Source organism: Micromesistius poutassou, assembly GCF_964030765.1.
Source record: "Micromesistius poutassou genome assembly, chromosome: 20".
In the NCBI taxonomy this organism is placed as follows: domain Eukaryota; kingdom Metazoa; phylum Chordata; class Actinopteri; order Gadiformes; family Gadidae; genus Micromesistius; species Micromesistius poutassou.
The window spans coordinates 14,195,632-14,210,135 of NC_140290.1; the positions used below are offsets into that span (position 1 = coordinate 14,195,632).

Here is a 14,504-nt window from a genome sequence, read left to right on the forward strand (position 1 = left end):
CTCTCTCTCTCTCTCTCTCTCTCTCTCTCTCTCTCTCTCTCTCTCTCTCTCTCTCTCCCCCCCCCCCCCCTTAGGAGATTAAAAACCTTCCTGAATTCTCTCTATCCCCCTACTGGAGGGACCATGTGTCACTCACAGCTAGACGTGTGGGTACAGGGGTGTGATTGGAGGAGGCGGGTCTCTCGCCTCGGGGACCAATTGCGGAACCGTTTCGGGGCCGTGGTTCCATGACAAATAGACCCCACGCAACGCTCAAGGGCAGGCAATTGGTGTCACCTCTCTCGGTGGACCAACTAGAGGGGGAGAGAGCTATGGTGTACAAAATGGTGATGATCCACTGAGGAATATATCAGTCCGACGTATGCAGGCGAGCATACGTGGTTAAGTAAAAAACATCCTGCTACTCAAAACGCACGCGCACCCAAAGATACACGAGCAGAAGGACACACACACACACACACACACAGACACTTGCATATACAAAAGCACGCACACACAGACATAGAGACACACACACACACACACACACACACACACAGACAAAAGCATGCACACACACACACACACACACACACACACACACACACACACACACACACACACACACAGACACACACTAGGGAACGGCTGAAATTAGAATTTAGGGTTGGAACTGATATTTTATTGATTTAGTCTGCCGAAAGCTATTTTCCATGGAGATATTTAATATTGCTGAATGCAAAACTAATTATACCATATAAAGGAAAGATATGATTCAAGGATACTTTACTCCCTTTTATACTAAAAACTAATTTGGGCCCCAGTCAGACAGGGAGGGCACCGCCTTTTGATGAAAGAGCCTCCAGTTTACACAATAAAGCAGCTTACTGCGTCTTGTGTTGTACTGTTACTAGGCAACAACCCAATCACTGTTTCTGAACCGCTATTCAAACATGCATTTAACCATTAATCTTTTCATATCATGTTCAGGTGTTCAGGGCACTCTGCAGGAAACGGGAGGCTCATGATGCCCGACGTGAAAATTGCACATGAATGGAAGAATATTTTGATACACGAGCTGCTGAGATGAGATAACCTTTGACCTTTTCAACAGTAACAGGTAGGGACCTGTGGGTCCGCCATGTTTCGTTTCACTACGACAGCAAAAGCACTTGAACACAACGCACTCGTAATTTCCAGTTCACAAATGGAAAGGATCATCTTTTCCACAGCACGTGAAGGCAGCCTCATAGAGCACGGGACAAGTGGGGTGCTCTGTAACACGACGGGGACACGCTCCCCTCTCACTGAGAACATCACACACAGTGGGGCATACGCCCAGATGTGGGATAGACACGCCTAGCCGACAACAAAACAACGCTCAACAACGCTCTGAAGGAATACAAGATAATAACCAAGTCAACATTCAGCAAATTTTTTTATAAGGCTTTACCTAATGATGAGCTAACATCACTATACATTTGTAGATTCTTAATAAGCGTTAATGATGAGCTAATCATTAACCAAACAGCAATATTAATTTGTAGATTCTAAATAAGTGTTAATGATTAGCTAATCATTAACCAAACATCATTATACATTTGTAGATTCTTAATAAGTGTTAATGATGGACTAACCATTAACTAAACATCAATATTCATTTGCAGATTCTTACTAAGTGCTCAGCCTTCGAGCATGTTCAGTGGAATTTCACTGGTCGGCTGATCTGTCCATCACACATCTGGGTGGACACTCCCACTTGTGATGTTCCTAGAGGGTCGATTTTGATACAGCTTGTAATGGTTAATAACCGTCACACTTGGTGGTGAAATAGGGGCCCTTTAATGATAGTGCATCGTTAACTAACGGCTTATAAACTTATATTTGTTAATGATTAGGTCATCATTAACTAAAGGCTTATACATGAATTACGACTGAACGTTATCGTAAAGTGTGGCTCATGATTCAAAGTGCCGCGAGTTGAGTTCAATGCCATGCTCATGAGTTAGACACAGTTGCTCGGTCTGAATATCAGCGTGTCCGTTTCACAGCGTGAGCTGGCATGAACGACCGGCTGCGTTTTGGAAAGGACAACAGAGCATTAAACTCACTAATCCCTCACTGGAAGCCTAAAGATAACCATGGTGAAAACCTGAGGCATGAGATCTTTTATAGGATATAGTGATACTCGTCCATAGCGTGTCGCTACCATGTTGGGTTGCATGACACAGCACCATTACGCCTACGTTCACTTCAGAGAAATGATGAACCACTGATCTGGGTGTATTTTGGAAAGAGTAGGCTAAACAGGGGGTGATACTCTGTACTCCTTTCCCCTTCATTTTATTTTATATACCTGTGAGTGTTCTATATTCTGTCGTTGTGTGTGAGATATGTGTGTGTGTGTGCATGTATATGCGACTGGATGCCTAAAATCTCCCTATGGGATGAATAAAGTATCAATCTATCTATCAACCTATCTATCTATACAGTGTTCCAACACACAATAAGGTTAGACTAAAGAAGTCCTTTGTCCATCAGTCAACCTTAAGGCTTAATCAGGAGCTTAGCCATAGGTAAGCTCAGCGGTGGACATTTGCTCTCATCTGCGTGTGTCTATATATGTATTTGTGTTTTGTTTCCACTGTGTTATGTCATGTGTAATGTGTATATGTGCTCTATGCATATAATGGCTGCTGGGTCGCAAGACAAATTTCAGCCAAGCCGACAATAAAGTTATATGTCATATCATATCATATCTATCTATATGATAATGGCTCCTTCATTCAACGACTTTCCTCTTGCCTAAACGCAGAGCCACCAAGTGTTGACCGTTGACCTACACATGTGTGGGAATGTGAAATGAACAGCCGCAAAAACAAGTAGCGTCTCTAAACGGAGAGGAGGAGAGGAGTGAGCAGGGATGATGGATGCCAGCGGTGGCTGCGCAGTGGCAGTTTGATTCATAGGCATCGGGGACGCATTATTATTCACATCGGAGTGGCTGCTTTCACACGCCCGCATCCCAGAGTTAAAAAAACGCCAATATCGGGCCAAAAACACACACACACACACACACACACACACACAAACACGTGAGTGCGCGCACACACACACACACACACACACACACACACACACACACACACACACACACACACACACACACACACACACACTCACACTCACTCTTCAATGCACACACACACACACACACACACACACAAACACGTGAGTGCGCACACACACACACACACACACACACACACACACACACACACGCACACACACCTGGAGCGGCATGTGTTAATTGTTTTCTTCAGGACCGCCCCCCCCCCCACAGGGCTCCATCTGGAGGGAGCTCCACTAGGATGCAGCGGCGGCGGCAGCGGCGGCTCACGTACCTTCCTCTTGTCCTTCTTCTCCTCCTTCTTGGTGAACACGGTGTGCACCCACCAGATCTTGGTGAACATGCTGCCGTACGCCAGGCTGAAGCCCAGACCCAGCAGCCAGAGACGGAACTACAGGGAGACAGGGGGAGGAGAGAGGGGGAGACAGGGGGAGACAGGGGGAGACAGGGGGAGGAGAGAGGGGGAGAGAGGGGGAGACAGGGGGAGGAGACAGGGGGAGGAGACAGGGGGAGGAGAGAGGGGGAGGAGACAGGGGAGATAGGGGGAGTAGAGGGGAGGAGGGGGGAGACAGGGGGAGTAGAGGGGAGGGGGGAGATAGGGGGAGGAGAGGGGAGACAGCGGGGAGACAGGGGGAGGAGGAGGGAGGAGGGGGAGACAGTAGGAGGAGAGGGGAGGAGGGGGGAGACAGGGAGGATATGGGGGAGACAGAGAGGACGTGGGGGAGGAGGGGGCAGACAGCGAGGACAAAAAGGAGGAGAGGGGAGAACAGAGGGGGGGGGGTGGGGGGGTGAGACACAGGAAATGAAAAAATACCTTGCAGTTCAACAGATTAATAAATCAAATTAACTCCTAAAATATCTGCACATTTGTCGTTAAGCCTCCTTCAAGGTTAATAGCTTTTGGAGTAAGACCTTGAACATGAAAACAGCCCCCGCCCACCCTTCTTTCGTTTAGAGACGCAGCTCTCCTCAAGCGGCACCACAGAGAGAGAGCCATGCAGGTTCAGGAGCTAAAAACAAACCCGCAGACCCGTTCCTCTATCATCCTGGCGTCATCGCCTGCTCACTCGAGTTTCACCGTCAGTTAAGAGACAGCCAGGGTCGCCCTCAATAACCGGAGGTGCTGGGCGCCTGGTATAGGACATCAGCCCGGCGCCCCTCCCCTCCAAAAGTAGACCACAGGGCCCTAGGATAAGATGACAACTTTATCTAACCCAGCAGGGAGGGGACAGACTGGGCCTACCTGCAGACCACAGGGCCCTCAGACCACAGGGCCCTAACCCAGCGGGGAGGGGACAGAGTAGGCCTACCTCCAGACCAGAGGGCCCTAACCCAGCGGGGAGGGGACAGAGTAGGCCTACCTCCAGACCAGAGGGCCCTAACCCAGCGGGGGGGAGGGGACAGAGTAGGCCTACCTCCAGACCAGAGGGCCCTAATCCAGTGGGGGGACGACGACAAGGTGGGCCTACCTCCAGACCAGAGGGCCCTAACCCAACGGGGGGGGGACAGAGTAGGCCTACCTCCAGACCACAGGGAGCACACACAGGGGGGCCTACCTGGCAGACCACAGGGAACTGCCTGCGGGCGACGTGGAGGCCATCGAGGCCCAGGGGGAACACAGCGGCCAGAGCCATCATGCAGCCCACCGCCGTGATGTTGTTCAGGTAGGGCTGGGAGTTCTGGATGTATCTGTTGGGAGACGGCCAGCACGCACGCGCGCACGCACACACACATGCACGCACACACACACACGCACGCACACGCACACACACACACACAGACAAATAAAACAGGGTCGATTAGTGCTTAGTTTAATCATAATGTAAAAATCAGATACACCACGTGTAGAGACAAAACCCCTCCAACACACACACACACACACACACACACACACACACACACACACACACACACACAGAGACAAATAAAACAGGGACGATTAGTGCTTAGTTTAATCATAATGTAAAAATCAGATACACCACGTGTAGAGACAAAAACCCTCCAACACACACACACCCATACACACACACACACACACACACACACACACACACACACACACACACACACACATACACAGTTCTGAGTCCCACTAAGGTGGGGGTCATGTCTGTGTGTGTGTGTGTGTGTGTCCCACTAAGGTGGGAGCCAGGTGTGTGTGCTGTGTCCCACTAAGGTGGGGGCCAGGTGTGTATGTGTGTGTGTGTGTGTGTGTGTGTGTGTGTTTCCCACTAAGGTGGGGGTCAGGTGTGTAGGTGTGTGTGTGTGTGTGTGTGTCCCACTAAGGTGGGGGTCAGGTGTGTATGTGTGTGTGTGTGTGTGTGTGTGTGTGTGTGTCCCACTAAGGTGGGGGTCAGGTGTGTATGTGTGTGTGTGTGTGTGTGTGTGTGTGTGTGAGCTGAGTCCCACTAAGGTGGGGGTCAGGTGAGTGTGATCTGAGGTCTGAAGTAGCAGCGGGCCTAGGATTCCCAGCATGCATCAGCACTGTGAATATGAGATGAAGTTATTTGGATTAGCAGCTATGTACATTCAGTCCCTTCCTCTGGAAACATTCAAACAGTTGTTTTGGCAGGCCTGCTTTGAGGTCAGCACAATACTTAAGCATGGAGTGCTTGGAATAAATTACAATAAATTATTGTGCTATATATAAAGTATAAAAAGATGTGAAGTTGAGGGGTACTTTTACTGCGTCCTTGATCGACCAACCAAAATGTTTCCAACATTTTGTCATCACACACAATACAATCAGTATGCTACGAACACAATTCACGGTAGGACAGTAGCTATTTTCAGGTAGATTTTGTCAGGTAGACACAGCTAAAAGGTTATATTTAGAAGGGATAATTTATCCTCACAGAATAATAAAAAGCGCGTCTAAAAAAACCACCTATCTACGTCGCTGCTGCCACACTAGAATATTGAATAAGGCAGCCTTCAACTGTGAACCACAGCATGGAGCAAACTATATCTGTCTCCAAACAGAGAGCATGAAGAGAGCCCCCCCCCTTACTTCTAAATGTCAGGGCTTTGTTTACCTCCTCGGTCTCTTAACCCCGGCATCATGAGGAGGAGGTGAAGCCCCCTGTTTCAGCTCCGTGATTCACCCTCATTCCTTCCGCTGCGAGGGAGGGTTATGACGCGCGATGTCGTGTATGAAAGGCGCCACACACCGCGGCGTTATACCGTTAAGGGCTGATCATGGTCCCGCGGTCACGTAACGCAAAGGGACCTGACGTACGCATCCCAAAAATTGTAACCTTCCGTCGAGGCGACGCAGCAGCAAGGGGCTGTGATTGGTCCGCTCACTAAAACCCGACGCAGAACGGTATAGGTTCACGACTGCGTCGAAAGTGCCTGCGTGGTCGTTGCGTTGCGTGAAGGTGGGACCATAATCAGCCCTTAGGGGTCCGACCGCGGACCTCACTGTCTCTCTGAGGACCCCCGTCCACCTCTGCCTGCCTACCCCCCCGATGCTGAATGCACTTTGGTCTTACAGCGAGATCACTGCCTGTGTTAGAACACGGTGGAACTGGTTGGTGGGGACTGAGAGACACAAAGGATTGACTCCTGCTTTGTCTACATGACGGCCCTGTTTCAGCGACACTGATAACATTAAAGAAACATAGGATCGACTCCCGTTTTCTATTTCAGTAACAGCGATTACATTGCATACATCACTATGTCGTAATCTTGTTTGAATCTCGTCTGACATTTAAAACAAGAAAAAAAATACTTTGGGATCACCTCCCCTTTATGGCTGCTGTAGGTACCATGGGAGAGTAAAGAGAGAGAGAGAGAGAGAGGGAGAGCGAAAGAGAGTTGGAGAGAGAGAGAGAGAGAGAGAGAGAGAGAGAGAGAGAGAGAAAGAGGGAGAGCGAAAGAGAGTTGGAGAGAGAGAGAGAGTTGGAGAGAGAGAGAGCAGAAAAATAGACCAAGATTTTAAAACCAAAGTAAGTCAAAAAAGCCGCTCTCTGCTCCCTCCCTTCCTACGCTTGTCCCCAATGGAGAAGTTTGGCATTTCCCCAAACTGGGATTGACAGGCCGGGTGAATCCCCCAGCCTGAACAGGGTGAGATGAACCTCATTGGTGGGGTCGTACCTGACGTTGCTGTTGTAGATGTTAAAGGTGAGGCAGACGATTCCCAGCAGGATCCCCAGGCCAGCGAACACGGAGACGGACACGAAGAGCTTCTGGGAGAGGTAGCGGAACTCCTCGATGACCACCGTCTGGTCCGCAGGGGGGCCGGGGCCTGGGGCACACACACACACACACACACACACACACACACACACACACACACACATACACACACATATAAATAAACACTGATAACATACTACTGATAAACAGGTATACTAGTGATATATTGAAGGTATAATACTGATATATTACAGGTATAATACTGATATACTGAAGGTATAAAACTGATATACTGAAGGTATAAAACTGATATACTGAAGGTATAAAACTGATATAGTGAAGGTATAAAACTAGTACAGCAGGAACATAGAAGAAGGTCTCTTGTGTCTCTTTCAAATACTGTCATATATTTTATTTTATTTTATTTTATTTATTTTATTTTATTTTTTTACGCTTTATTCACGACGATACAGTGCGAGAGTCAAGAAAGGGAGGCATGGGGGGGGGAGAGAGGGGGGAGGACATGCAGCAAAGCACCACGGGCAGGAATCGAACCCGGGGTCTCTGCCGTACGCCCTGAGCCTTGGCCTTCGGTACGCACTCTACCCAGGAAGCCCCGGGGCGCCCCCTGTGTCTGTTTCTATTCATTCTCTCTCTGTGGCACCCGGATATCCCATCCAGGATCGATACGCTTCTACCTTCCCTTAACCTTTGGGAGGCGTTTTCCTGTGTGAGTAATTGTGAACATCCCTTATGAATCCATGCACGTCCCAGCATGCAAGTGCGAGTGCGGGCGCCAGACTCGCCGTGACGAGGGGCGTCGGCAGGAATGAATTCAACACACTCGCTCACCACAACACGCAACGCTTGGTCTACCGCGAGTACACACTGAAACGCACGGCGAAACCCCGTGACTCAGACCAGGGTGGAGACAAGGTAACTTCAAACGTCATGCAGGTCAACCGCCGCAACGAGGTGAGTAACCGCTGGGCGCCCCGGTTTACCTTTGCGTGAAACAAAAGGGGAAATACGGGGGAAAGCCCGGTATTTTTCCGACACGATGAATCAAAGCGAGGGAAGCTTTGCGGATCATCTCCAACGGCTCTCGTTCCCCCCATTCTGCCGGCGGCTGCTATCAGTGACAGCAGGGGCGTGCAGCGGTGCTGGAGCCCATAGTCCCCCCTATCAGCATCAGTGCTGTGAGTTAATTAGCGGCTCTATCGCTGGAGGCTCGGTATCTCCATGAGCAAGGGGGCGGGGGAGTGGACTCCATCGAGGAACGCAGCGTAAAGCGCTGAGCTTACATTTATTGTGTTGTTGTTGTTGTTGTTGTCGTAACGTTGTTGGATTCGTTTGTTCCCTGACCTGAACTTAATTACATTGAGATCTTCATCCTGTTTCCTTTGAAATGATCAAACACTAGGTAAGAAGGCAGAAACGCTGCAGGGATGATGAGAACATGCGGCGGGATGCAGCGCAGCGCTGGAGGGGCTTCGACAAAGTGTCCTTGAACGTTTGGAATGAAAACCAATTTGAAGTTCTGTTTCCCCCGCTTCTTTTTTTGTCACGTAATTGTCTAAGTCGTCTCGGCGAGTCTTTAAAGAGTAAGCCTTTAATTCGCTATAGGAAAAGTCGAAAAAACGTATTTCCGCAGTTATGGCAATTGACCTCAGTCTGACCACGAACCAAAAGCCCCGTGAAGAAGCAGAGTGATAAGAGAAGGTCACGACTGCAATAAACTCTCATCTAGCTTCTTGTAATAATGTGATCCCAGCTGCGTGCGAGGCTCCACAGCACAAAGTGTGTGTAGTTTGGCTTCCTCTGAGAAACCGACGCGACATTTGGAGCCAGCGAACCACGCTGCTAGGCAACCGTATCAGAATGAGCCTGCGTGTGTGTGTGTGTGTGTTACATTATGATTAAGATGGGAGCTGAGGAAAGACCTGAGCTTCACACACAGGTTTACATTCCATGTGGCCATCACAATACGACGGCGTCTTGTTCCAGTGATCCTGTTACCCAAAGACGGCAAATGAACGCGGCTGTGCGTCCCTTAGACAATATCCCAGAATGCTAAATATCCACGCACAAACTAGGCAGCAGCTGCTCTCTATAATACCCTCTCTTTCAGAGAACCCTATTCAATAAGGTGGAGAAAAGAGGTAAGAGGATTAGGAAAATATGAAACGCTTTTTCTGAAGAGGGACTGGGAGAGAGAGGGAGAGAGATAGAGAGAGAGAGAGAAAGGGGGAGAGAGAGAGAGGGTGAGGAAGAGAGAGAGAGATGGAGAGAGAGACAGAAAGAGAGAGAGAGAGAGAGAGTCGATGGAGCAATATTATCGACATTCAATGTAAGGTCTCGACTTGGACGCCCTCCTCGCTCTCCAACGCAGACTGAACCACACGATACTTTACAGTACCAACCTCAAACCCTCTGTGCAGCTGCACATCGCCGGAGTAAGGTTCCTAGTCGTGCTTAAAGATGCACAGTGTTTTACTATGGAGTATTTTCTTTACTGTTCCAGCGTGTTGAGCCCCCTTTACCTCATCAATTAAAATAATGTCAAAGTCATGGTCCACGTTTCGTATCCAATTATTTTCAAAAGTTTGAATGCCCTTTGAACTCCCCTCTAAAAGGGCCATGAACGGGTGTGCAACCTACCGCTCCCACTCAACATTGATATCAAAACCATCCAGAAAATCAACACTCTCGTCCCGAGACGAGTACGGAAATCCAAAACGCCACAAACAAGCGCTCTATCTGCCTGCTTCTCTGTGCAGCGCCCAGACCTATTTACCCATGGTCTCCATGATGCAAGCTCTTCAATTATTCAAGCCATATTTAATTGTACATGTCTCCCTGCCATGATAACCCGAACTGGGGCAGCGGGGGGGGGGGGGGGGGGAATTGTCACATCGACACGCGGATCACATTCACTACATCTGTCAGAAACAATGTATGCATGAGGAGGAGACGGTCTGCACGCCTGCCGCAATGTTGCATATTTCACCGCGTTCTGTTCTGAGAGGGTTACACCACAAACAGACATCATCCTGTCCCCCCCCCCCCCCCCCCCCCGCTGGGCATACACACACACACACAAGACGCTGACATCTGGGGACGCTTTGGCGTGTTCCAATAAGATGCTTATAGCAGCCATGGTAGCGCGGTGGTCTTTAATTGTTTGATTAGGAACAGGAAGGAAGGCGTTGTGTGAGGCTAGCTTGTTGCTATGGGTGCAGAGAGGAAGAGGAAGGAGTGTGAGGGCTGGAGTGGGAGCGAGGGAACCGGCGAGGGTCTCCGCAAGACGCCGAGCTGAACTCTCCTTCTTTGTCCTCCAGACGGAAGCCCTGCGCTACCGCGACTCGTCCTGTCGCGTAGCCGTAGACACACGCGCTCCTCTACTTACTATAATGGATATTTATACGGGGGAGAACATTACCTATTATGTAAGAACACTTTAATGCGCAGTCATGAGATTCTCCCTCATCTCTGAGTGCATATCTGTGCATGTGAGCCCGTGGTTTCGTTTGCTCAACGCAAGTGTACTGTACAGCCCAGCCTCAAGGACACCGGCAGAGTTTACACAAGCAGAGAGACAGAGCCAATAGGGGACTATAGGAGGGCTAGCGTGTGTGTGCGCGCTGTGCGTGTGTGTGTGTGTGCATGCAGGCATGTGTGTGTGTGTGTGGTGTGTGTGTGTGTGTGTGTGTGTGTGAATGTGCTCCCACCCACACTAATACCTCACACCCTGCCCTTGATGGTGGAATTGGGACAGTGCGTTGCCATGGTAACAGGCCACATCACGGTCGCCACGGCAACGATGCGAGAGAGAAAGTGAGAGAGAGAGAGAGAGAGACAGGGAGGGCTAGAGAGAGGGAAAGGCAAAGAGAGCGAGGGAGAGTGCAAGAGAGAGAAAGAGAGAGAGAGAGGGAGAGAGAGAGGGAGAGTAAGAGAGAGAGGCTGTGATGCAGCAGTTGTCAGGGAGACCGAATCGAAGGGAGAAGAAGAGGAGCGGAAGGACAGTAACAAACCTAGGCGAATAAAAAATAAATTGCGTAGGAGAGAAGGAAACTAGAAGGGTAAGTGCCGAGGAGAACCAAACAGGAGGAGGTTTGTTGAGGCAGTCAGGGGGGGGGGGGGGGGGTCGATGGCATTCATTCCACCAGGGTGAGAGACACTGGCTCTGGGAGGTTTGAACAGACCGGGCGCTGGAGGCACAACACGGGGGCGACATGAGTGAAACCCAAACCCAACCCCCGGAACACCTCCTGCTGCAGTCACCAGCGCCGGGCCAGGCGGTGACGGAGCAGCAGGTGACGGAGGAGGAGGCGGGAGGGGGGGAGCCTGCACACTGGGATGAAGGCTTTGTGACCGAGGGCGGAGGGGGGGGGGGGGGGGGGACCAAAGTCACACTGCCCCAGGAGAGGCCACCCACTGTCGAGTCACGCTGCTGGCTTATTGTCATCATGAGAACGCAGTGGAGCCAGGCCCCGCCATGCAAGGGTGGGGGGGGGGGGGGGGGGGGGGGGGGGGGGTCATTGTGTCTTAGTAGTCAACGTGTGGCTGTGGGTGTGTGTTTGTGTTTGTGTGTGGGTATGTATGTGTGTGTGTGTGTGTGTGTCCGTGTGTGTGCGTCCATGTGTGCATGTGTGTGTGTTTGTGAGTGTGCATGTGTGTGTGCGTGTGCGTGTGTGTGTGTGCGCGTGTGTGTCTCCAGGGGGGGGGTCTCTAGATCTGACAGTGCTTCCTGGTGCTCTGCGTTGCATGTCCAGTGACATTCAGGAAGAGGTGACCCCAAACCCCACCCTGTCCTGGCCACACTCATGTATGAACCCCTCACAGAGTACCCAGAGTGCTTTGCAGCACAACGAGGGGAAGATGGATGTCTTGGGGTGTGGAGGGGAGATTACATCTCACCGAGACGTCTTGGTACTCAACTGTAGAATAAAATAAAAGCACCAGCAGTACAACACTTAAGTGGGGATGCTTCTGAGGAGACGAGTTTAAGCACCAGGAGACAAAGGAGAAATCTGCAACCATAACGCTTCAAATTATATCTTACAGATGGGAGGAGAGGAGAGGGAGGGAGAGAGGAGAGGGAGGGAGGGAGGGAGGAGAGGGAGGAGAGGGAGGGAGAGAGGAGAGAGAGGGAGGAGAGGGAGGAGAGGGAGGGAGAGAGGAGAGAGAGGGAGGGAGGGAGGGAGAGAGGAGAGAGAGGGAGGGAGGGAGAGATGGGAGGGACAGGAGGGAGGGAAGGAGAGGAGGGAAGGAGGGAGGGAGGGAGAGACGGGAGGGACAGGAGGGAGGGAAGGAGAGGAGGGAGAGAGGGAGGGACGGACGGGTGGGAGGGATAGAGGGAGGGAGAGGAGGGAGAGGAGGGAGGGACGGGAGGGGAGGGAGGGGGCAGAGCGAAGGGAGGGAGGAGAAGGACGGAAGGAAGGAAGGGACGGGAGGGAGGGAGGGAGGGAGGAAAAGGAGGGAGGGAGGGAGGGATAGAGGGAGGGACAGGAGGGAGGGGAGGGATAGGCAACAGTGTACTCTGATGTCAACAAAGAGCTCTGTCCTGGGCCGGGTCCCTGTGCTTGATGTGGGAGGGTTTAGTTAAAAGGTGAAGACTGAAGAGCTAAATTGTTTGCCAGCTTCCAGGTATTAGTGAGTGAAATGCTCAGTGAGTGAATATCCGTTCTAGGTGCCTGCCTGCCTTCCTCGGTACCAGACATCTTGGATTCAGACCGCTCCCAGCTCATTGATGGCACCTCTCCCCTGATTCGTTGTGGGAACCCTCTCTCCTGTCATCCCCTTCTGGCTCCTGTGTTGTCATGGCGTCACCACCGTGGCTGAAACGCACGGCTGCTCAGTGCACAGGGATGAGGGGAGGGAGCATTTGTAGGTTGTTCATTTTCGAAACCTTTTCTCTCTTCTGCTCTCTCTCTCTCTCTCTCTCTCTCTCTCTCTCTCTCTCTCTCTCTCTTTATAACGCTCAAATCTTACCCACAGCATCTTTAATGTATTCCTATGAATCAGCCACTGTCTGTTACTGCCCTGGTATCCAGTAAGCCAGACCCATTTGCACGCATTGCTGATTAGATGTGCGTTGCCTCCCGTGTGTTGTCTGAATTTGCTTATATTTTAAATTCCCGTGAAGTAACCACGATCTGTTAATAATGAAACTAGGCAAAAGGGTGTTGTGTTATACGTAAGGGGTAAACCATGAAGGGTAAATCCCTTTATAACAACGGGACACCGTAGAGAACAATGCACACCCTTGGAATGTTATTGACCAATCAGGAGTGTTTAACCGGTATATAATTCTCTCTATAGTGTTCTCTACGGTATTGAGCCCCCTTCACATGATCAGGGCATACAACTCTCTGAACTGCACTGCCAGTTCTCTGCTATGGGACAGCATAGCCCAACTAGGCAGTGAGATAACTTTGCCGTCACGCATCGTGCAAAATTGCCAGAGATTGCCTCTAGTGCAGCGCGTCTTCTGCGCTCAAAGTTCAAATTAGGTCAGCTTTGACCGTGTTCGCGCAGACCTTTTGACCTTTCGACCGTGGCTGGTACCACGACCACTTCTGCTACTTATTTGTACTTCTTTTTACATCTTTTTATTTTTTCTGTCTTATTTACTTTATCTTGTATTGTTGCTGCTCTGTTGACATTTATGGCTGTTGAGGAGCCAGAATTTCTCTCATGTGTACAACAAGCTTAACTAATTCTGATTCAGATTCTTTTCAAAGAGCAACCAACGAGATAACAGCTCAACGTGACGGAGCCGAAGAATGGAAGAAAAACTAGTTTACAAATTTAGTTGAATCCAATTCTAAAGGTAGCTTAGCTGTACGTCGCTATGGGGGTTGCTATGCCAGGCAGACAGTGACCGGGGCTATGCTTCATATCACCGCAAGCTATATATTCTTGCGGTGAGTAGAAAACGTTAGCTTAGCAACAGCATATATATATATATACTGTTGCTGCCTGTCGTATATATTTGTATATATATATATATATATATATATTCCATGTTCTCAGAACATATCAGACAGACTGGTGTGGAGCTCGATGCAGGAAGAATAAACACACATGGGTCCATCCATTCCTCTTCATTAACCCTGTGTACACTATATATATATATATATATATATATATTATATATATATATACTGTACATTGATGACGTAGTAGGAGCCTCTTATCATGTGAAGGGGCTTAATGGCGGCACCAGAGCAGAGTGTTTCTCCCCACTCAT

General features: G+C 50.0%; 1 protein-coding gene across 1 annotated transcript in view; it reads right to left on the bottom strand.

Annotated features, from left to right (window-relative positions):
• Window positions 1-14,504, bottom strand: part of gabbr1b (gamma-aminobutyric acid (GABA) B receptor, 1b) — a gene marked incomplete at both ends in the record, with an annotated part of 78,886 nt that overhangs the window by 12,653 nt on the left and 51,729 nt on the right. The window contains 3 exons of the mRNA XM_084484340.1: window positions 3,384-3,500; window positions 4,666-4,798; window positions 7,208-7,358. Coding sequence (XP_084340466.1) covers window positions 3,384-3,500; window positions 4,666-4,798; window positions 7,208-7,358 — 401 coding nt within the window. The remainder of the gene's footprint in view (window positions 1-3,383; window positions 3,501-4,665; window positions 4,799-7,207; window positions 7,359-14,504) is intronic.